Source organism: Aotus nancymaae, unplaced genomic scaffold (genome assembly GCF_030222135.1).
Source record: "Aotus nancymaae isolate 86718 unplaced genomic scaffold, 86718_ANA_hifiasm-v0.15.2.pri h1tg000010l, whole genome shotgun sequence".
NCBI lineage: Eukaryota > Metazoa > Chordata > Mammalia > Primates > Aotidae > Aotus > Aotus nancymaae.
The window spans coordinates 29,200,007-29,224,340 of record NW_026988421.1 but is presented as its reverse complement, the minus strand read 5'-3'; the positions used below and the strand labels follow the sequence as shown (position 1 = coordinate 29,224,340).

Here is a 24,334-nt window from a genome sequence, read left to right as displayed (position 1 = left end):
GATACTGGTGTAAATGAACCTGCTGCACTGCCAGTCATAAAAAAGTATAGTACATACAATTATGTATAATACATAATACTTGATAATAAACAACTATGTTACTGGCTAATGTACTTACTATACTATATTTTTTATTGCTATTTTAGAGTGGACTCCTTCTACTTATTAAAAAAAATTAACCGTAAAACAGCCTTAGGCAGGTCCTTCAGGGGGTATTCCGTGGATGTTAATTGCCTTGGAAGACCTTCCAGTGCCATGAGCTGTGGAGGTAGAAGACAGTGATATTGATGATCCTTACCCTGTGTAGGCCTAGGCTAATGTGTGTGTTCATGTGTTGGTTTTTAACAAAGATGTTTAAATATATATACATGTATAATTTTTTGAATAGAAAAAACGTATAAAGATAAAAGGAAAAATATTTTTGTGCAACTGTACAATATGTTTGTATTTTGAGCTAAGTGTTATTACAAAAGAGTCAAAGTTTTTAAAAATTAAAAAAATGTATAAAGCGAAAATGTCACAGTAAGCTAAGGTTAATTTATTACTGAAGAGACAAAAGTACGTTTTAATAAATTGAGTCTAGCCTAAGTACACAGTTTATAAAGTCTATAGTAGTGTACAGTAATGTCCTAGGCCTTCATATTTATTGACCACTCAGTCACTGACTCACCCAGAGCAACTTCCAATCCTGCAACCTCCATTCATAGTTAAGTGCCCTATATAGGTGTACCATTTTTTATTTTTTTGTCTTTTTTTGTTTGTTTGTTTGAGACAGGGTCTTACTCTGTCACTTAAGCTGAAGTGCAGTGGTGAGATCTCAGCTTACTGCAGCCTCCACATGCTGGGCTCAAATGATCCTCCTGTCTCAGCCTCCCAAGTAGCGGGGACTACAGGCATGTGCCATCATGCCTGTCTAATTTACATATTTTTTGTAGAGATGGGGTTTCACCATGTTGCCCAGGTTGGTCTTGAACTCCTGGACTCAAGGGGTCTGCCTGCCTCCCAGAGTGTTGGGATTACAGGCGTTAGCCACCACGCCCAGCCTTTTTAATCTTTTATACTGTATTTTTTCTGTGTTTAGATGCACAAATACTTTCCATTGTATTGCAGTTGCCTACAATATTTGGTACAGTAACATTCTGTCCCTCTTTGTAGCGCAGGAGCAATATGCTCTACCTGTAGTCTAGGCATGTAGTAGATTATACCTTCTAGGTTTGTGTGAGTACACTGTGATCACACAGCCGAGAAATCACCTAGTGACGAATTTCTCAGACTGTATCCCCTTTGTTAAGTGTCACATGACTTTATTTGTCTTTTTGTGACTGGCTTATTTCACTCAGCATAACGTCCTCAAGGTTCATCCATGTTGCATGTGTTAGATTTTCCATCCTTTATTAGGCTGAGTAATACTCCATTGTATGCATATACTAGATTTTAGTTACCCACCCATCTGCTGATGGAGACTTCAGTTGTTTCCACCTTTTTGCCATTTTGAGTCTGTCCACTTTATGGTTTGCCTTTTCCCCTGGTTTTTGTTTGTTTTTTAATTTAGCCATTTGATCCCTTTGCTTTGAATGCTTTGTAATTATTCACTGAGAGCTAGATATTTTTAAATGAAAATGTTGGAGACTTTGAAATCATTCTTCACAGGGTGTTTAATATTCTTTTCACAGACATATCCCTTTGGTTCAATTGTGGCATCTCTATTTTTGGTGCCCTTCATTTTTCTGGTTCATGTAACCCTTCCATGGTGTCAATTGAAAGCCTGAGTTTGTTTTTTTTTTTTTTAAAAAAAAAACCAGGGTACCTTGTCCTATATACACTCTGTACTCCAGTCTCTGGCTTCACAGCATCATGAGACTGCTGAAATACACTTCATATTTGGTTTTTCAGCATCTTGCTCTCTGCATGTAAAATTTAGGAGTCAGCAAATGCCTCAGGGGAAAAGTTATACACAGAATGTCAGGTTAACCATAATGCATTTCCCTTCTGCATGGGATCTTCGCCCCTAAAGTTTTGGCTGTATTAGTTGTTGTTTTAATGCTTTCTGTTTTCTATATTTTATTTCGTTTCTATAATTTTCTGCATGAAATTTAGTCTGATAACAATTACTACATTATGGCCAAAAGCAAAATCCCAATATGCATTTTTATTAATGTTCCATGTTTTATTTTTATTTATTTATTTTTTTACTTTTTATTTATTTATTTTTTTATTTGAGATGAAGTCTCGTCCTGTTGCCAGGCTGGAGTGCAGTGGCATGATCTTGGCTCACCATAACCGCCACCTCCCAGGTTCAAGCAAGTCTCCTGCCTTAGCCTCCCAAGTAGCTGGGACTACAGGTGTGCACCACCACACCTGCCTTATTTTTGTATTTTTAGTAGAGATGGCTTTCACCATGTTGACCAGGATGGTATCTATCTCTCGACCTCATGATCCGCCCACCTCAGCCTCCCAAAGTGCTGGGATTGCAGGCGTGAGCCACAGCACGAGGCCTGTCTCTCCCTCTCTTAATGCATGCCTTCTTCTGCCAACATGGGGAACCCTTACTGCCATCCCCCACCCTCCACTCCCTGTGTTGAAGTGGACATCCTCATTATCCTGCTCAATGCTATTGTTACAGTTTCTGTGGAAGCCTTACTCATTCCATTAGGGCTCTATCACCTCATGCTGGGTCTCCCTCCCAGCAGATTTTTCTTATCACTCTGCTTAGGCCCTGAAACACTGTGCCCCTATCCCTTTCCCTCTTGGGGAAACCCTTCTCATACCACTTTGACTCTAAAAGTCTGTATTGGGCCACTGTAGTTAGCTCAGCCACTCAGCTTGATGCCTACTTTGCCTGTACTCACCTAATGGCTATTGAACTGAGTTGTTCACATAGGAAAGGAGAAGGGGAAGAGATAGCAATTAAATTTTATCTTTGAAAAACTCATTAATATTTTTACAACAAATGCTTTTAGTTCGTTATTACTTACACAGAAGTCAGTTACTCCCACATCTCTGTAATCATTACAGGTTTATACCCGTGTTTTCATGCCATGTTTATCTTGCATAGTAGAGGTTTACTGTCACATCAAATTCATTATTTCTGAATTTAGTTACTCCCTGGACTCTCCAAACGAGTTTCAGTTTACCAGTGTCTGTCACTACCACTACTTTTCTTCTAGTCATTCAAGTTTGAAATGTTGAAGTTATTTCTGACTCATCGCCCATGTTTATAATCAGTCATTGGGTCCTGTTGATCCTTCTTTTGATGTACGTTATCTTCTCCATGGCCATTACTTTAATAAATATAATAACCTCTGGGATGGGATTTCTTTCTTTAGTTTGTGTAGTCAGTCCTGTGCCCCTAAACCATTTTTGGCTTCCCATTTCTTAATAAATGAAGTAACTCCATATCTACCTTTTAAAGTGCCATTTTAATGCAACACTATTCTAGATAGTCAGAATATCTAGTTTTGAATCCCATCTTTGCTGCTAAATACTTACCAACTTTTAATTTACTTAACCTCCCTGGGTCTCTGTTTTTTTTTAATTAAGTTAAATTTTTTTATTTTAAAATTTTTATCAAAAATACAGGTGGGGTCTAGCTATATTGACCAGGCTGGTCTTAAACTCCTGGCCTCAAGCAATCCTTTCACCCTGGGCTCCCAAAGTGATGGGAGCCACCTTACCTGACCCTCTTTGGGTCTTATTTACCTTACTAGTTTGTTACACAGGTGAATGAATTTTGGAAGAGCTTGTTCACAATTCATTGCAGAACAATGAATTGTTAGTTTGACTAACAAAACTAACTAACAGAGCTTGTTAGTTTGTTATACAGATAATTGCTGAGGAGTTTATCCAGCACGTACCTTATAGTCTAGTTAGATCAGTGTCAGTAATGTAACCAAGGAGTATTATTTTATCAGTAATTTCACTATTCTTTAAGCAAACAATGCTTCCTTTTCTTTGATACGTAGTTCTCATTGATTTCTCTGAAGCGCACATTTATTGAACATCTATGAGAGACACTAGAGATTAAAGGATAAAACGCTAGGAGCGATGGCTCACGCCTGTAATCCCAGCACTTTGGGAGGCTGAGGCAGGCGGATCATGAGGTCAGGAGTTCAAGACCAGCCTGGCCAGCATAGTGAAACCCCATCTCTACTAAAAATACAAAAAATTAGCCAAGCATGATGATGCGTGCCTGTTATCCCAGCTGCTCGGGAGACTGAGTCAGGAGAATCACTTGCACCCAGGAGGTGGAGGTTGTGGTGAGCTGAGATCCGGCTGGGGCGATAGAGTGATACTCTGTCTCCCCCCGCCCCCCCCCAAAAAAGGATAAGATAGCTTGATGGAGGAAGCAAATATGTAATTAACTTACATATAGTAACAAGTGGTACAATAAAATTAAAGTTCTGTGACTGAGCTTTTCTAAATATTTGAAAATTTACCTAAACTTACAGCAGCTGTTGTCTAACACAATTTAGTACATTAAAAAATTTTTCCTTGTAGTTACTATTTGTTAGTAATTTATCTCCTTGAAATAGAGTGTAAACTACTTGAGAGTAGGTGTTTGCAGTGGTGAGTCTGTGGATTTTGGGAGACAAACACATTTGAATCTTATTTCTGCCATTATTATTTAGGCACTATAACTTTGCTAAACTTGAGTGTACTCTCTTGTTAAAGTGAAAATACTAATAATTCTTTGAAAAGATAGTAATGCTTAAATGAAATAATGTACTTAAGGGATCTAGTACAATGCCTGGCGGACAGTTTATTCCCAGTAAATTTTAGTTATCTTCTTGTACTCCACCTGTGCCCACTTTGGTAATGAAAAAATACATATTTGATTGGTGGGTGAATATATTTATTCTATGGTCTATAGTTTATAATGACTTCCCAAAACAGTTTGAAATGCAGGTGGCATTCACGGAAGCCTATTCCTGGTGATGATGCCACTTACATTTTTTTCTTTTGCACTTTGTAGCTTTTAGAATACTTATTTTAGCTGGGCATGGTGGCTCACGCTTATAATCCTGGCACTTTGGGAGCCTGAGGTGGGTGGATCACCTGAGGTCAGGAGTTTGAGACTAGTCTGGCCAACATGGAGAAACCCTGTCTCTACTAAAAATACAGAAATTAGCTGGGCTTGGTGGCGCATGCCTGTAGTCCCACCTACTCGGGAGGCTGAGGCAGGAGAATCTCTTGAACCTGGGAGGCAGAGGTTGCAGTGAGCTGAGATCCAGCCTGGACAACAGCAGCAAAACTCTGTCTCAAAAAAAAAAAAAATCTTTATTTTAGTTTTACCATAACCTTGTACAATAAGGCCAGGTGGATATGATTTTCCTGTCTAACAGGTGGGAGTTTCGTTTTTGGTGTGAACTGAATTGGGATTCTTAAGAAGCAATCATTGGATTTGTAGGTAAAGTCTGAATGTATTACATGACTATGGAATACTGTAGTTCTCTGAATTTCTTAGTTGATATATTAGTGAAAAGGGAATACTTCTATTCCATGGCTTAAGGATACGTAAACTCTCAGTACAGCAATCTTTTTATTGTTGATTATTATAGCTTCTATTACTCCTAGAAGTTGACCAACAGGGACCTGAGTTAGGAGATTTTGTCATTCAGCTTTCATATAGTAAATGCTGAGGCCAGCCCTTTGCCTGCAGGGCTATCAGTGAAGAGGATCTGTGACATTACTCCAGACAGCCAGTGTAGGGGGAAGAGTCAAGATTTTCAGTGTTCTCTGTGTAAATGAATTGTGCCATTGAACCTGATGGGCACTAGATACTATATTCTTCTTGAAGCACCGAAGGCCCTTCGTTGCAATTTTTTTTTTCAACTTTTTAAAATTGGAGTATATGGGCAGGTTTGTTTCAAAGGTATACTGCATGATGCTGAGGTTTGGAGTCCAAATGAATCTGTCACCCAGGTAGAGAGTGCAAAGTACCCACAAGTAGTTTTTTCAACCTTTATCCCCTTTCTCCCCCAACCTTTTATATTCCTCAGTGTCTGTTCCCTTCTTTATGTCCATATGTACCCAACGTTTTGCTCCTACATTTAAGTGAGAATATGTAGCATTTGGTTTTCCGTTTCTTCATTAGTTCACTTAAGATAATGGCTTCCAGCTGCATCCATGTTCTGCAAAGGACATGATTTCATTATTTTTTATGGTTGCTTAGTATTCCATGGTATGTATGTACCACATTTTCTATCCAGTCTTCCATTGATGGGTACCTGTGTTGATTCCATGTATTTACTATTGTATTGCAGCATTTCAATTTTTTTTTCTGATTTAGGTAGTTGAAAACATGTTCAGTCTGTTTTTTCTGTGTTGTGTATGCTTTTTAAAAGCTAGTAAAGTCATTGGATAACAACAATTGTAATAGATTGTTACAGTCTTCAACTTTCTTTGATTTTGCATAGGAGAGTCAATTGGGGTGAGGTTAGGTGGGAACTGAGCTGAAGAAACTAACATGTGCTATGCAGGGGTGGATTTGTGTAGGATGCAGGCATATCTATCAACTAAACTTGTAGCTTTTGAGATTGCATTTAAGAAGTAGGTGATTTACAAGTTATTTAACAGTTAATAGAAGTTAAGTATTTAAACAAGAGAATGTGTAGTTGCTGCTTAGTTTAGAACCTGCTTTTTTTGTTAATTACTTATTATTTTTTAAGCGAGGTGTGGTGGTGCACGCCTGTAGTCCCAGCTACTGGGCAGGCTGAGGCAGGAGGATCACTTAACAAGGAGGTCAAGGGTGCAGTGAGCTGTGATCATGCCACTGCACTCCAGTGTGGGCAATATAGAGTGAGACCCTGTCTCAATAAAAGGAAAGAAAGGGGGAAAAAATTAAGTATAGAGACTGGGCATGGTGGCTCACGCCTGTAATCCTAGCACTTTGGGAGGCCGAGGTGGGCGGATCACAAGGTCAGAAGTTCAAGACTAGCCTGACCAACATGGTGAAACCCTGTCTCTACTAAAAATACCAAAATAGCCGGGTGTGGTGGCGGGCACCTGTAATCCCAGCTACTTGGGAGGCTGAGGCAGGAGAATGGTTTCAAGCTGGGAGGCGGAGGTTGTGGTGAGCCAAGTTCGCGCCATTGCACTCCAGCCTAGGCAACAAGAGCAAAACTCCATCTCAAAAAAAAAAAAAAATTAAGTATAGAAAGAAAATATTAGGAATTTAAATATAATTTACAAGGAGAAACAACAAAAACAATCCAAACTTTAAATGTTGAAGGACGGGAAATGTCTTAAATATTTGTCAGAAACTGACCAATCAGAATGGCCCTGAAATGTGTAGAATGAATAAGGATAGTAACCAAAATGGCAGTCGTTTCCACTCTGTTCCTCATTGGCCAGATTTGCTTTTTTCCCCTTCATTTAGAAAATGCTTCTACATGTGAAGATAGAAGGGAAAGAGGTAGAGTAAAAGTTAAAGCCTACTCCATTTATTTTGTAATTATATCTTTTTCCTCAGTGTTAAGTGGCATTTAGCAGTATGGATAAGATTAATTGTTACAATACAAACCAATTTGAAAATTAGTTTTTAAATTGAGCCATAATATGTAAAATCTTATGGTAATGTACAGATCTGACTATATTCAAGTGCAGTTTTCATACCCACACCAATTGTCTTGTAATAATCGGGAATGCATCCTCTGTGTGGTGTTTGAAAGTTAAATGCTATTTTGGAAATCACACCAGTATATCTAGTGGCTTTCCTGGGTGTATGTGGCTCATTATTGATTATAATTTTCTTTTGAAATTTTAGTTTAAGGGGATGGGGTAAGCCCTTTCAAATTCTTAGTTGTTAGTAGTTTTGATGGAGAATAGGGATAAATGAATGAGGAAGAGTGTTAGAATAAGTAACAGTAAGTAAACTCAGATAATAATTTATCAAGTACATACTACAAAAATAATGCAAATTTTTATATAAAATGGAGGAGAGAAATCATTCACAAGAGGAAGGCCTTAAAAACTTACCAAGTAATGTTCACAAAAAGAAATAGATATGTATATTTTAATTTAAAAAAGAGCCCCATATCTGTGAATGAAAGCGTTCTGCTTGGTTTCTAGACCCAGTGTGCTTGCTGTATGTTATGCAGGTGGCTTTTGTATGGTTAAAAGTATATGTGCCACTTGCCCTCTTGTAAGGGAAGTAGGAGAAGTGACAAGCTATCTTCCAGTGCCTCTTCCATTTTCTTCCACTATTTCCTTTGTCTTTTTCCTGTGTTTTCATGCTCTTTTTATTTACTCCCGCTTCTGACTTCTCCTATTTTTCTCAGACTCAATCTTTCCTTCCAAATGACTGTGAGACTTTTTTCTACCCAGCATACACAGAACCTTAACCAACTGCATACGTACAGCATTTCTTATAACAATGAGTTACTTTTATGTTAAGAATTTTTTTTTTTTTTAAAGACAAAGTCTCACTCTATAACCCAGGCTAGAATGCAGTGGCGCGATCTAGGCTTACTGCAACCTCCACCTCTCATGTTCAGGCAGTTCTCCTGCCTCAGCCTCCTGAGTAGCTGGGATTACAAGCGCCTGCCACAATGTCCAGCTAATGTTGGCCAGGATGGTTTTGGACTCCTGACCTCAAATGATCTGCCTGCCTTGGCCTCCCAAAGTGTTAGGATTACAGGCATGAGCCACGCCTGGCCAAGGATTTTTAATATAAAAGTTAAGGTTGAGAGAAAGTCACTAGAATGTAAGTTCCACAAAGACAGGGATTTTTGTGAGTTTTTTGTCCATTGTTCTAGCCCTAGTGCCCAGGACAGTGTCTCCTCTCCTCCGCCTCCTCTCCTCTTCTCCCCTCCCGTCTCTTTCCTTCTCCTCCCCTCTCCTCCCCTCTCCTCCCCTCTCCTCTCTTCTCTTCCCCTCTCCTCCCCTCCCCTCCCCTCTCCTCTCCTCCCCTCCCCTCCCCTTCCATCCCCTCTGTCCTGTCCTGTCCTGTCCTGTCCTGTCCTGTCCTGTCACAGGGTCTTGCTTTGTTGCCCAGGCTGGAGTACAGTGGCATAATCACTGCTCATTGCTGCCCTGATCTCCCTGGCTCAAGCAGTCCTCCCATCTCAGCCTCCCCAAGTAGCTGGAACCACAGGCCTATGCCACCATGCCCAGCTTTTAAAAAATTTTTTGTTTTTTGTAGAAATGGGGTCTCGCACGTTGCTGAGGCTGCTCTTGAACTTCTAGGCTCAAGGGATCCACTTGCCTCGCCCTCCCAAAGTGCTGGGATTACGGGATTGAGCCAACACATCTGGCTCAATCAGTATCTACTACAAGAAAGGCATTTAATAAGTATTTTTTGAATAAATGATTACAATATTAAAAACTATTTTAGCAAAGCATTTTTTTTTTTGAGGCGGAGTTTCACTCTTGTTGCCCAGGCTGGAGTGCAATGGTGCGATCTTGGCTCACTGCAACCTCTGTCTCTCAGGTTCAAGCGATTCTCCTGCCTCAGCCTCTGGAGTAGTTGGGATTACAGGCATGCACAACCACTCCCGACTAATTTTGTATTTTTAGTAGAGATAGGGTCTCTTCATGTTGTTCAGGCTGGTCTCGAACTCCTGACCTCAGGGGATCTACCTGCCTCGGCCTCCCAAAGTGCTGGGATTACAGGTGTGAGCCCCTGCTCCCAGCCCAAAGCATTTTTAATACTTATATTATAGAGCAGTGATATGAGTAGAATGTGATTCTCAACGGTAAGGAAGCTTTTTTTTACCCTGTTTTCTGGATTCTCTTTCTGTTGCCTTTTCCTTCCAATGTGAGAATCTCTGCTATTAAGAACCACTGGCAGAGAGTGAAATTAGTATACATAATTCTAAGGAGATATAGATGTAAATGGTAGTTGTGGATTGACAGGGTGAGAGGGAGAAGGAAATTATAAGTTTAAAGACATAGGGGTAGGATGAGTATTTAAACAAAATGTCAAGGTAGGTAGTTAGCTAGAGTGTCAGGGCCAATTGGAAGATCAGAGAAGGTGAGTTGATGTTGGCAGTGGGGAAATGTCAGATTGATAGAGTGCTTGGATTTCATATAGTAGATATAAGGCACCCTTATGAATTATTGATGAGAGTGACATGATAACAAAGTGACAATTGTTTATTCTATTTAGCTGCTGTTTATAAAATGGATTGTAGCTCGAGGTGAAGAAACATTGAAAACAGTGAACAAAGTTGGGAGATTGTTGGAGTAATTCAGAGCAGTTTAGCTGTTTTGCTTGGCCTGTTATCCAGTGATGATGCCTTTAGCAGATACCCTTCTTTTGAAGTCCCGTGTCTATGAGTGAGGGATGGATGGAGGCAAGAGGAAGAGTTCTGCACTAGAAAGCAACAGGCCAAGACTCTGGTCCCTGCTTCCCTATTCTGTAAATTCATGATCATGGATAAATACTTAATTTTTCCTGGGCATCAGTCACCTTAACTATAAAATGAGGATAACGTATTAAGCATAGTCCTATGGGTGGTAAATAAAATGAGGATAATGATATAAAAGCAGGGGGTCTGGATCAGATCTCCTTTGGATTTATTTACAACCCATTTCCTTCCTTTTTCTTCTATCCGTCCGTCCTTCCTTCCTCCCTTCCTCTCTTCCACCCTTCCTCCCTTCCTCTCTTCTTCTCTCTCTCTTTCTCTCTCTCTTTCTTTCTCTCTTTCTCTCTTTCTTTCTCTTTCTTTCTCTCAGGATCTTGCCGTGCTGCTCAGGCTGGATTTGAACTCCTGAGCTCAAGCAGTCCATCCATCTCAGTCTCCCGAGTAGCTTGGACCACAGGCACAAACCCCTTGCATGGCTCTCATTGTCCTTTTATCAATTTTAGATGGTGTAAACAGTGAATACCATATTTTGCTTCACAATAGTTCTACAACTATATTGTTTTAAGGAGAAAAAAGTCTATGACAATATAAAATATTCTGAAGTCTGTAATTTAAAATTTAATGTTACCTATATTGACTACTATATTTAAAAAGATGTATCCTTGTTTTTATATGTGCCACAATTAGGTATTTAGTTTTTTAGTTGTTATTATTAGACTGTAATAGCACTTAAGTTGATGGATGAAACTTCAGCCTGGGATACTTTTAGAGAAACATGAAGAATGTAAAAATAGTTTTGAAAGGTATAGTTTCTTATAAAGCTATAGGTGCAGTAATACTAGTATTATTTACTTAGAGCAACTAGAAATTGTAATTTCTACCTTTTTTGGCTACTGAATACACCATATGTATATGTACATTCTTAGTTATTTTTGTTTGTTTGTTTCTTTGTTTAGAAGGTTTTAATACCAGCAGCTTTCTGGGTCTCCCCTTTTCCCCCTCTGCCCCTCTCCTCCCTCCCCCTTCTCCTTTCTCCTTTCTCTCTATCCCTGCCTCTCTTTCTTTGTTGTTGTTTTCCCTTCTGTTTGGGTTGTTTCTTCTCTCCACCTTACGCTCCCCACACACACCCCTTAATCCATCTGGAGATGAAGAGGCAGCTGCTATGGTAACTGCATTTTGGTTAATGAATAGCAGACTAACAAGATACATAAAACATATGCAAACTGTGTAGAGTTTGTTGCTGTCAAAGCCGTAGGGATACAATACTTTTTCTTTTCCTTCTAAAAAATAAAAATAAAAACAACCTAACTGTGGTGTTTTGTTTTCTAATTTACCATTCCTAATATTGTAATGCTTCTGTGAACTCCCTGTCTTTCTGCTTAGTCTGCACAGTATTACACCCTGTGGTGAGTTTATGGGAGCTGAGTTGAGGTGCATAGAGGAAAATAATTGAGCAACTGGATTGTGAAGTAGATCTCCTTTAGACTCATACATAGAAGAATAGGGACAAATTTTTTTTGACTAATTGGTTTTTTGAACAATAAATTCTTTTTTTCCCCTTTACTTTTTGGCCACTACTGCCCCTTTAGGATTTCTCTCTGGGGTTAGAACCAGTTAAGTAGTGTGTTTCTTAAAGATGTTTCTATCATAAGGTCAGCTGCAACTGGAATATTGCATTCAGCCAAGCCTTAAAAATTCCTGTAATCTGTGCCATCCTGTCTCATACTGTCCCATCTCATAGTTGTCCTCTCTCTGCAGTGCTCTATGCCCAGGTCTCTGTGGCTGGGCTGCTCCAGCCTGGCGGACAGCATGCCTTCGCTGCGATGCCTGTATAACCCAGGGACTGGCGCACTCACAGCTTTCCAGGTACTTTCTTTGTCTCTGTGGGTTATTTGCGGGCATTAGTGTGTGTGTCTAATTCATTAGTATGTTCCTCCTCCTTTCCCATGCTTTACTTATATTCACCTTTTCTCCTTCATATTGCCTGTGTCTCCCATCACTCAATACTCCTTTAATGATTAGTTTTTAATGTAGATCCAGACTGATCCACTCTTAAGACATTTTTATCATGATTGGTTACCAAAATAGACATAGTACAGCTTTTTGGCTTTCAGATCTAGTAGAATTGTGACAGTAAATTTTAAAGTAATCTCAATAAATAGCAGTTCAATATGTAATATTTTCTCTGGACCTACATAAAGCCAATTAGTATAATCAATTAATTACAATCAGTTGCCTGAATATTTTCTTATTTTTTAATTATTACTCTTTTATCTCCTGTTAATTATACTACTAAATATATCTATATATTTTTATAGCAACTGTTTTATTTATATCTTGATTAATGTTTCTAGTTTCTAGGTGGAAAACCTTTGAGACCTTTAGTTACAATTCTCATCTTGAGACAGTCTAGCTGGTATTTCATGGATTAACAGATTCCAGTTCCCTTCAGCCTTTCTTTTTTTTTTTTTTTGTTTTTTTGAGACGGAGTCTCCCTCTGTTGCCCAGGCTGGAGTGCAGTGGTGCGATCTTGGCTCACTACAACCTCTGCCTCCCGGGTTCAAGCGATTCTCCTGCCACAGCCTCCTAAGTAGCTGGGATTACAGGCATGCCCCACCATGCCCAATTAATTTTTGTATTTTTAGCAGAGATGGGGTCTTACCATGTTGGCCAGGATGGTCTCAAACTCCTGACCTCCAGTGAACCACCAGTCTCTACCTCCCAAAGTGCTGAGATTACAGCCATGAGCCACCGTGCCCAGCCCCCTCAGCCTTTCTTAGAGGCCAGGATGTCAGTTTTAGGAGGTGAGAGAAACTTTTAGAGGAATAATGTGGAAAATTGCAGAGAAAAATGTAGGAAAGAGCTTGGTGCTTATTGCTTACAGATTAGTGTGCCATATGTGATTGTTTTCTTTGTTGAATCTTACCTACCTCAGGTATTTGGAATTTGTGTTTAGCATTTTATAGTAATACACAACAAATTTGTTTTTATATTAATATTTGTCTGCTTTTAACCTGTGTCATTCATATCTATTTAGAAGAATTTCAAAGATAGGCTATAAGTGTCAGAATGCTTATGAGTAAATTTTAGCTAAAAGAGGGGAACTTAGGTTTTCAACATTCCTAACCTGTGCTAAGAGTTGCTAATTTTTAATGATGCTATTTTAGTGATCATAAAGCTGGAGATTTTCATTTCATTTACAAAATTTAATATTAAACTTCCTTTGCTTATACTATGAGATATAATATAGTAAAGCCTGTAGGTTTTAAAATAGCTACATCAAGTCTTGAATGCTGTCTTTGTCACTAGTGATATGATACTGAACTAGTTATTTCCTTATCTTTAAATGGATACTATGGTAAGGGCATGCAGTGATGGTGTGATGGTTATTGCTTTTATCATCATTGTTACAAACACAAACGTTATTGGTATTATTGGAGAGTAATTGATATCCTGAGACTGCTTATTTATTTCAAAGTGAAACATCTTTTTTTTTTTTTTTTTTGAGATGGAGTTTTGCTCTGTCACCCAGGCTGGAGTGCAATGGTGAGATCTCGGCTCACTGCAACCTCCACCTCCCGGTTCAAGTGATTCTCCTGCCTCAGCCTCCTTAGTAGCTGGAATTACATGAATGTACCACCACACCTGGCTAATTTTGTATTTTTAGTAGAGGTGATATGTTGGTGAGGCTGGTCTAGAAGTCCTGATCTCAGATGATCTGCCTACCTCAGCCTCCCAAAGTACTGGGATTACAGGTGTGAGCCACCATGCCCAGCCTTTTCCTTCCTTCCTTCCTTCCTTCTTTCCTTCCTTCCGTCCGTCCGTCCGTCTGTCCGTCTTGTCTGTTGTCAGGCTAGAGTACAGTGGCACAATCTCAGCTCACAGCAACCTCTGCCTCTGGGCTCTAGTTATCCTCCCACCTCAAACTCCCAAGTAGCTGGGACTACAGGCACACAACCACACTTGGCTAGTTTTTGTATTTTTTGGTAGAGACGGGGTTTCACCATGCTGCCCAGGCTGGTCTCGAATTCCCCAGCTTAAGTGATCCTCATCCTCCCAAGTCTGCCTCATCCTCCCAAAATGCTGGGATTACAGATGTGAGCCACTGTGCTTGGCTATATCTTATATTTTTAACTACATATCATATTGACAGGGTTCTGCCATTGAAGAATTTGTAGTCTAGTGTATTGTTTTTTGTTTTTGCCTTTTTGGAATTGCAGTTAGTTTAGCCAGTCTGCAGAGTCTGAGGGAACAGTAGTTCCTAAAAGGCTGCTCCTACTTCAGAAACCAGTTTCATGTTTAGAGGTCCCCACAACCACTCTTAGGTTTGATAACTTGCTGGAAGGGACTTAGAACTCACTGAAAGCAATTATACTCACAGTTTATTACAGAGAAAGGACACAGGTTAAAATTAGCCAACAAAAGAGACACATAGGGCAGAACCTGGAAAGGATCCAATTGTAGAATTTCCTGTCATCTTCTCCCCATGGAGTCATGGATGGCATTACTGCCTCCCAGCTACAGTGTGTAACAATACACACAGAGTATTACCAACCATGAAACTCACCTGAGCCTTTGATGTTCAGCATATTCATTGCTGCTCAGTCACATACTGCTCACATGGCTGACCTCTAGGCTCTTATTTCCTCGTGGTGTTGAAACTTATAGGTATGGTTTAGTGCCCCCAACATGAATCACATTTGTCCAGTAGCTAAAGCTCTCAGGCAAACAGAGAAGCTCTTACCAGGCAAGAAGTTCCAGGAGCCTAGAGACTACTTTACGGTAGCCAAGAGCAAAGACCAGACCTCTCTTTGGTAAAGATTAATTCTTCACTACACAGGGGTCATGGATCCCTTTGGGAATCTGATGAGAACTATTGATCTTGGGTATTTGGCAAAATTTTATTTAATAGTTCACATACTTATATAGATGTTTATTATATTTCTATTTTGTGAAATGATTGAAAGCTATTAAATCACATAATTCTCAAAGTGTAATCTCCCAAGCCAGTAAATTCTAGGAAGGAAATGTACAAGGAGCTGTAAGAGTATATAAAAGAAGGACCCTGTCTAACCTGAAAGTTGGGGTAAAGAAGATCAGGTAATCAATGTTTAAGATCCAAAGGATGAGAAAGAATTAACTCGATAACAGGAAGGAATGGAGGAGAAGGAGGACTTTTCAGGCCTAAGGAAGAGTCAGTGCAAAGGCCCCAAGAGCCAATGAGGCTTAGTGCATATAAGGACCTTACTGAAAACGAGACTGTTGTTTCAGAGAATAAAGAGAAATGGGAGAATGAAGTGAGAAAAGACTGGGGAAGCTTGATCACTCAGGTCTTGTGGGTCATTCAAAGTATGTAGTTTAGTCTTGATGCTAAGAATAGTTAAGTCACTGAAAGGATTTAAACATGTTTTACCTGATCTGATTTGCATTACTCTGGCTATAAGAAGATGCATTTAGATGTGCTACTCTGGCTATAAAAAGGATAATTTCAATAATTGAAGAGAGAGATGATGACAGCTTGGTTTTGGACCCAGGATCTTTAAATCCCTAAAAAATTGTTGAGGACCCTAAAGTACTTTTGTTTATATGGCTTATATCTATTGATATTCACTGTATTTATCATGGAAATTGAGAAAAAAATTAAATATGCTTTAGTTCACCCAAAGACTATAAATAATTAGTAATGAAAATAATATTTTTATGAAAAGTGTATTTTTCAAAAAATATTAAGACTAACATTGTATTACATTTTTACAAATCTCTTTAATGTCTGGATTAAGAAAAGACAGCTGGATTCTCATGTCTGCTTCTGCACTCCATCTATTGTGGTTTGTTATTTTGGTTGACATATATGAGTAATATCTGACCTGGCACAGGTATATAGTTTGAAAGGGAAAGATATTTTAGTTTTTTGTTTTTGTTTTGTTTTGTTTTGTTTTATTTTTTGAGATAGAGTTTGACTCTTGTCACCCAGGCTGGAGTGCAATGGTGTGATCTGGGCTCACTGCAACCTCTACTTCCCAGGTTTAAGCGATTCTCCTGTCTCAGCCTCCCCCAGTAGGTGGGATTACAGGCTCATACCACCATGCCCAGCTAATTTTTGCATTTTTAGTAGAGGTGGGGTTTCTCCATGTTGGCCAGGCTGGTCTCAAATTCCTAATCTCAGGTGATCCATCCACCTTGGCCTCCCAGAGTGCTGGGATTACAGGCGTGAGCCACTGTGCCCGGCCAGGAAAGATATTTTAATACCATTTTCAGGTAGTTGCGGTCTCTTGAAGATTAGTTGCAGTATAGTGTCTGAAACCTTATCAGTGAACTTCCTCTGTTATTTTATTAAAATCCATTGGTCTCAGTTTGTTTCAACAAATTATGCTGGAACAATTGGATATCCATGTGCAAAACAATGAACCTCAACTGTTACACTGCACTGTGTAACAAAAATTAACTTGAAATGGATCATAGACCTAAATAAAACTAATAGAAAATGTGACGAAAATAATCATTGTGACTTTGGGTTAGGCAGAAATTTCTTAACTAAGACACAGAAAAATGAACCATAAAAGAAATAACATAAATTGGACTTCTTCACTCTTTTAAAATTCTGCTTTTCGAAAGATACTTACAAAATGAGCAGGAACCAGGTACAGTTGTCTGTAGTCCCAGCTACTCAGGAAGCTGAGGTGGGAGGATTGCTTAAGCCCAGGAGTTCAGGGCTATAGTGCCTGTGAAAAACACTGCTTAAGAACAGCCTAGCCAACATGGCTGAAACCCCATCTCTACTAAATTTGTATTTTTAATAGAGATGGGATTTCAGCCATGTTGGCCAGGATGTTCTTTAACTCCTGACCTCAGGTGATATGCCCACCTTGGCCTCCGAAAGTGCTGGGATTACAAGCGTGAGCTACTGCACCTGGCCTCAACAAGATTATTATTATGTCTTATATAGCAAAAATGGGCTTATGTACTGGTTTTATCCTGTCAATTCAATAATTTATTCTATGTCAGGTTCAGTACACACAGGTGCTTGATAGTGCTGGTTGTCAGGCAGAAACTGGATTTGAATCTAGTATCTTCTGTGCCCACCTACTGGAACTACAGCAGTCTTAATGCGTTTGTATCCTTCTGGTTTAGGTTTTATTTTATTTACTTAGATTTTTATTTAAGTAAAATTTACATGCAGTGAAATTCATAGATCGTAAGTATACTCTTAGGTGAGTTTTGACAAATGACTTTTGTGTAACCTACTTCAATTTCAAGATACCCAACAGTTTCATAATCTGAGAGAGTTCTCTCATAGTCCTTTCCAGTCTGTACCCATCCCCCATATGCAATTACTGTTGTGATTTGTCACCAAGACTAGTGTTGCCTATTCTTGAACTTCATATAAATGTGGTCATATAGTATACATTCTTTTGTGTCTGTTTTCTTTCAATCAGTATAATGTTTTTAAGATTTATCCATGTTGTTGTGTGTATCAGTATTTCTCTTATATTGCTAAATATATTTCATTATATTAGTACACCACAATTTGTTTATCCATTCATTTATTGATAGGTATTTGGATTGTTTCCAATTTTGGCCTATTATGAATAAAGCTACTATAAACAGTTTTGTATAAGTCTCGTTTTGGCATGTATTTTTATTTCTCTTAGGTACATGCCTAAGAGTGGAATTTGTTGGGTCAAAGAGTAAGTGTATTTTTAACTTTAAAAGAGACAGTCAAGCAATTCTTCAAAGTGGTTGTCCCAGTAGGAATACTCATTTTTACTAATATTGACAAATACGTTTAAGGAAATGTCTCAGTAATATAATATCTTCATGGCCTTTTTTTTTTTAATCATTGGATTATTTTAGTAAGTTTGAAGCACCTTAAGTCAAAATTCTTACAACAATAAAGAAGGAAGAGCTATGGAATCATTGCTGAATTTGTTGGATTATTCCGTAGCTCAAATTGAAACCATAGTATTGAGATGGTTTGAACACTAGTGACAGGGGAAATGCTGAAAAAAATTGTTCAAATAGATTCTATGGGGATATGTTTAGTTTGAACATATTTTTATTTTCATCATTCCATTGATTTATCCTGGAAAGTGTATGAGTAATTAAGATTTGTTGATTACCAGTAGATGTATTTTGTGGAATCGTTTGCTCATCCCCAGCAAATGGTGATACCTATAATCTATAATATTAAATGAGAATGAGTAATAGAGTTAAAGTAATTAAAAATAGCTGAATATTACTTGGTATATTCTCAGGAAGAAGAAAGAAAAAAAAGGCTGAGTAATAGCCTGGGCACAGTGGCTCACGCCTGTAATCCCAGCACTTTGGGAGACTGAGGCAGGTGGATCACTTGAGGTCAGGAGTTCAAGAGCAGCCTGACCAATATGGTGAAACCCCATCTCTATTAAATAAATAAATAAATAAATAAATAAATAAGCCAGGTGTGGTGGCGTGTGCCTGTAGTCCCAGCTACTCGGAAGGCTGAGACAGGAGAATAGCTTGAGTTCGGGAGGCAGAGGTTTTAGTGAGCTGAGATTGCGCCACTGCACTCTAGCCTGGGCAACAGAGCAAGACTCCATCTTAAAAAAAAAAAATAGCTGAGTAATTAAGATCCGTTATTTTGCTTTAGATATTGAAAGAAAAGAGAAATGAAATTCTAACTGTAAGAATATAAGTAAGGGGCCAGCACGGTGAGGTACACCTGTAATCTCAGCACTTTGGAAGGCCAGGGCTGGCAAATCACTTGAGCCCAGGAGTTCGAGACCAGCTTGGGCAACATAGTGAGACCCTGTCTCTACAGAAATTTAGCTAGGTGTACTCACCTGTAGTCCCAGCTATCTGGAAGGCCAAGGTGGGAGGTTGAGACTACAGTGAGCCATGATTGCGCCACCGCACTCCAGGCTGGGTGACAGAGCAAGATCCTACTTCAATTAAAAAAAATATATATATATGTATATATATGTGTGTGTGTGTGTGTGTGTATATATATGTGTGTGTGTATATATATGTGTGTGTATATATATAAGTGTGTGTATATATGTGTGTGTGTATATATATGTGTGTGTGTATATATATGTAGATTTATGTGTGTGTGTGTGTGTATATATATATATGTATATATATGTAGATTTATATGGCCTTAAAATACTTTAGGTATCAAGTATAGCCAGTAATTTTAGGGAAATCTTGAGCTAAGTGAAACATGATTTTTTAAAAATACACCTTAAGTTCTGGGGTACATGTACAGAACGCACAGATTTGTTACATAGGTATACACGTACCATAATGGTTTGCTGCACCCATCAACCCATCTCATCCACATTAGGTATTTCTCCTAATGCTATACCTCCTCTATCCCTCCAACCCCTGACAGGCCCCGGTGTATGATGTTCCCCTCCCTGTGTCCATGTGTTCTCATTAGCTAGGGTTCCATGTCAGAGGCTGAAATTGTATTGAATTTAGGAGATATGTTGTATTTTATTACTTAAGAATGCTTACAAGTCCATGTACAAAGTGAAATGTTAAAAGGGAACAATACTAGGAAAATTAAGCATTATTCAGTATATATGTGAAAGACTTAATTTTACATTGAGATTTTAGAGGAATATGGATTATCAAATTGAATATACATTAACATTCAAATTCTATTACAAAACAATACCAATAAGGAAAATTATCCTGTGACAGAAATGGTTCTCAGTCTGTAGCTGATGCCCGCTCTGTTGTATATGAATAATTTCAGTATAGCACAATTTCTATATAATAAAAAATTTATTTTTTGTGCATATGTTAACATTTGACTTGTATTTATACCAGCTACACCCCTCCCCTTAGGGATTTGCAGGGAATGAGAAATCAAACATTTTTATTTATTTGTTTTGTGGGGAAATTTTTTGTTCTCCTAGTAAAATGAATTATTGTTTATTATGGAATATGTGTATTATTTGTTAAATATATAAACAAGAGTATCACCCATAATCCTTACACTTTTTAAGATGATTATTGTTAAATTCACATGTTAGTGTCCTTTGATCTGGAGTGACTTATCCATCCATGTGTTCCTCTGTGCACACACACATGCCCAAATAAGTTTTGTTTTTAAGTATTTTTATTACCATTTAATTAAATCATAAGATAAAATTAAAACATTTAACATTAATTGTAGAAAATACAGAGAAGTAGAAAGAAAGTTAAAAATCATGTGTTTGGGGGAAAGGAGAAGAAAAAAAAAGAAGGAAGTAAGTATTTTAAATGTCCTCCCAGAGATTACCATTTCAGTAATACTAGTAATTTCTGAATTTCACCTATATCATATTCTTGCTCAAATTCTACATTCATCATCTGGTAATGATTTTGGTCACTGTTTATCTCATTGATAGCTGCTCACGTTTTTGAATTGAACAAAGTTTGAATTTCGCTTATATCCCACCACCACCTCCCTCTCATATAATTGTTAGTCATTTCAAATTTTGCAGTTCCCCAGAAGTGCAGTGTTCTTTTATATATCTGTGTCTTTGCATATAATTTTCTACTTACCTGGAAAACCCCTCCACAAACACCTATTGTCCCTTACCTATTCTCTACCTTTATCTACCCAATCTTCAAGATTCAGCTCGAGTTGAGCTAGGATATAAGTCCTTCCAGATCTTTACCTTCTCTCTCTTAAACCACTCAGAACATGTACCCAGAGCATGCAGTAGATACCCTTGTCATAGCACTGATAAGCTATATAGTTGTTTTTGTATTTGTCCCGCTCTCCCATTAGACCGTGAGTTCCTTGAGGGCAGCACTGTGTTTTGTTCATTTCATATTTCCAGTGTCAAGTATAGTAGTTGATACTTTTGCTGAATTAATAAATGAATAGACAGATAATTTGAAGAAAACTATCAAATAGCATATATAGGGTGGGAGGCAAGAAAGCATTGAGTTATTGCTAGTAGTACCTATACATACACACATGTTCTGTATTCAGAATGAATGATAATTAACCATTCCAAAGACCACACATTTACACATGAAAAACATGCAGAGTCTGATTTGTGAGCAGTCCTCAAATGTTATACATTTGTCTTTTATTCAATTCAAACTATGATTGTCCCCCTGGAAGTGGATCCTGTATGCAGAATTTGGACTCTTGTTGAACAAATGTATATTTCAAGCTATTATATAGTGGCACTGCCAGCCAGTTAACAGTTCAGTTTCAATGATGTCAACATCTTTATCTTCACAGCAGCATATGTTTGTGCAATTATTTAACTATTTTATTGCATTTTATCGTTATTCTATAAAATAATAGACACTGGGAAAATTAAAATGCTGGTAGTGATAAGCAGCAATCTAGAGAAAAGATGGAAATCATTAGGCACACTGAAATGACCCTTTCTCTGTCTCTCTCTTTTTTTTTTTTTTTTTTTTTTTTTTGAGACAGAGTCTCTCTGTTGCCCAGGCTGGAGTGCAGTGGCATGATCTCAGGTCACTGCAACCTCTGCCTCCTGAATTCAAGCAATTCTCCCTGCCTTAGCCTCCTGAGTAGCTGGGATTACAGGCATGAGCCACCACGCCCAGCTAATTTTGGCATTTTTAGTAGAGATGGGGTTTCACCGCATTGGCCAGGCTAGTCTTGAGCTCCTGACCGCAGGTTATCCACCTGCCTCGTCCTCCCAAAATGCTGGGATTGCAGGCGAAAGCCACCGTGCCCGGCCGAAAGTGACCCTCTCTTAATTAAGCCTTGATTAAGCACCGAATTAAAAGTGCATGTGTTGCACAACCACGCGGCCCTCCCCAGCCAGCTAGGCACCCTCCCCTATCTCTCCCGGCCTCCCGACTCTTACCTCGGAGACCCCCAGATGGTGCATTCCGCGGCTAGGGCGAGCAGGTGCCACAGCAACTGCCGCCTGCGAAATCAAGCGGGAGGAGAAAAAGGAGAAGGAAAACACGTCGGCGGCCAACCACTCAGAGGAGGAGAAGAAGGAGCTGAAGGCCCCCCGGCCCCAGACCAGTCCAGACGAGGACGAGGGCGACCTTCTTCCCCTAGAGCAGAAGGCCGAGGGGGAGAAGGAGCGCCAGGTGGCCAATAACGCCCGGGAGCAGCTGCGGGTTCTCAACATCAACAAGGCCTTTAAGGAGCTGGGGCGCATGTGCCAACTGCACCTCAACAGCAAGAAACCTCAGACCAGACCAAACTGCTCACTCTGCACCAGGCAGTCCCGGTCATCCTGAACTTGAAGCAACAAGTGGGAGAGCGGAACCTGAACCCCGAAGTCTGCCTGTTGGAAATGGCGAGAAGAGGAGAAGGTGTCAGGCGTGGTCGAAGACCCCCAGATGGTGCATTTCATGGTCCACCCAGCCCTGAGCGAAGCCCACAACCCCGCCGGGCACATGTGAAAGTAAACAAAACCTGAAAGCAAGCAACAAAACATACACCTCGTCAGAAAAGAAAAAAAAAATGTCTTAACTGTAAAATGTGGAGAAATCGAAACATACCACTCGAGGGAGATGCTGTGGAAACCTGGCTTATTCTTCAAAAGCCACCAGCAAATTGTGCCTACGTGTAATTTTTTTTTTAAAAGGAAAATAAAGAACATTAATTATAAGATTTTTTTTTCTTAATATAGGTGAAAATTAGCAAGGATGCTGCCTTTGGTCTCTGGGTTTTCTTTTTTTTTTTTTAAGCTTTTTTTTTTTGCTTATGTTTTGTAAGCAGCAAGTTTTTTTATATAAAAGTTCTGTGTCTCTCGCTATTTCTGCTGCTGTTTCTAGACTAAGCATTGCATTTCCTGGTCAACCCGATGATTAAACGTTGTATTTTTTAAAAAAAGTGCATGTGTAAAATGTTGGAAATATATTAAAGATTGTTTCTTTTAAAAAGAATGTAATTATGGATTTTTAAAATATTTTAGCCAACATTGAAATCTATTGATCATCTTCTGCCTTTACAACTTTTATATACATTCAGTAAGAAAAGTAGAGATTACCTGGCCAGGCGCGATGGCTCATACCTGTAATCTCAGCACTTTGGGAGGCCAAGGCAGGCGGATCACGTCAGGAGATCGGGACCATCCTGGCTAACAGAGTGAAACCCCGTCTCCACTAAAAATACAAAAAATTAGCCAGGCGGTGTGGCACGTACCTGTAGTCCCAGCTACTCAGGAGGCTGAGGCTGGAGAATCGCTTGAACCCAGGAGGCGGAGGTTGCAGTGAGCCAAGATTGCACCACTGCACTCCATCGTGGGTGACAGAGTGAGACTATGTCTCAAAAAAAAAAAAAAGAGAGAAAAGTAGAGATGACCTGAATTTGCTACATTTTATCTTATTCTGGAAATAGTCTTATTTGGAAATAGTCTGCCTATAGCAGCGATATCTTAGGCTGATTTGTCTTTCCAGATGCCTGCTTGGTTACTTAAATAAATATTTCAAGTTTTGAAATAACAGACTCTTTTATTGCTATTTCAATATGTCTGTGATACAGCTAATGTTCATTTACAGGCTAAAATGAGGTATTATCCGATATTTAGAGTAAACCAAATCCTCTTATTATGAGACAGTCAGATTTCCTTAAATTTTTTCTTTTAATTTTTTATGATGGGTTCTAAAAATTAAACTCTTCACCCTAGATAAAGGGTTTATTGCTTTATTTTTTTGTTTTGTTTTGTTTTGAATAATGTTGGATTTTTCCTAATTGACCTAACTTCCACAGTACCTCTAATGGCAGAAGGGAGATACAGATAACTTTGGGGGCCTGATGTTGCCCCAGTTTAAGAAGCACAAACCAAAAGGATGGAATTGATGAAAACCTTAAAGAGGTGATGGGAACTTCTGCGGATGACTGTCCTTATGAGACAAAATCTGGCTATGGGAAGTTAAGACTCACCTGTATTCTCTGGAGTCTGGAGAAATACTCTTACTTTCTTTATACTATGAGATTACCTTCTTGTTATTGCCATCTTTCTTTGTGCCGAGTAGAGGCCATTGTACCACAGGAGTTCTTTTTGTGCTATTCAGGAATCATTATTGGATGTTTTGTGACT

At 38.9% G+C, this 24,334-nt stretch overlaps 1 protein-coding gene and 1 pseudogene across 5 annotated transcripts in view; both read left to right on the top strand.

Moving 5' to 3' along the window:
- Positions 1-24,334, top strand: part of BTRC (beta-transducin repeat containing E3 ubiquitin protein ligase) — a 196,611-nt gene that overhangs the window by 54,611 nt on the left and 117,666 nt on the right. For 3 of the 5 annotated variants that reach the window (XM_012439493.2, XM_064373962.1, XM_064373963.1), the window contains one exon: positions 12,066-12,173. The exons of the other annotated variants lie outside the window; for them this stretch is intronic. In XM_012439493.2, the coding sequence (XP_012294916.1) occupies positions 12,066-12,173 (108 nt within the window). The remainder of the gene's footprint in view (positions 1-12,065; positions 12,174-24,334) is intronic. 5 annotated transcript variants of the gene reach the window in all.
- On the top strand, positions 15,153-23,149 carry LOC135273965 (transcription factor E2-alpha-like; annotated as a pseudogene).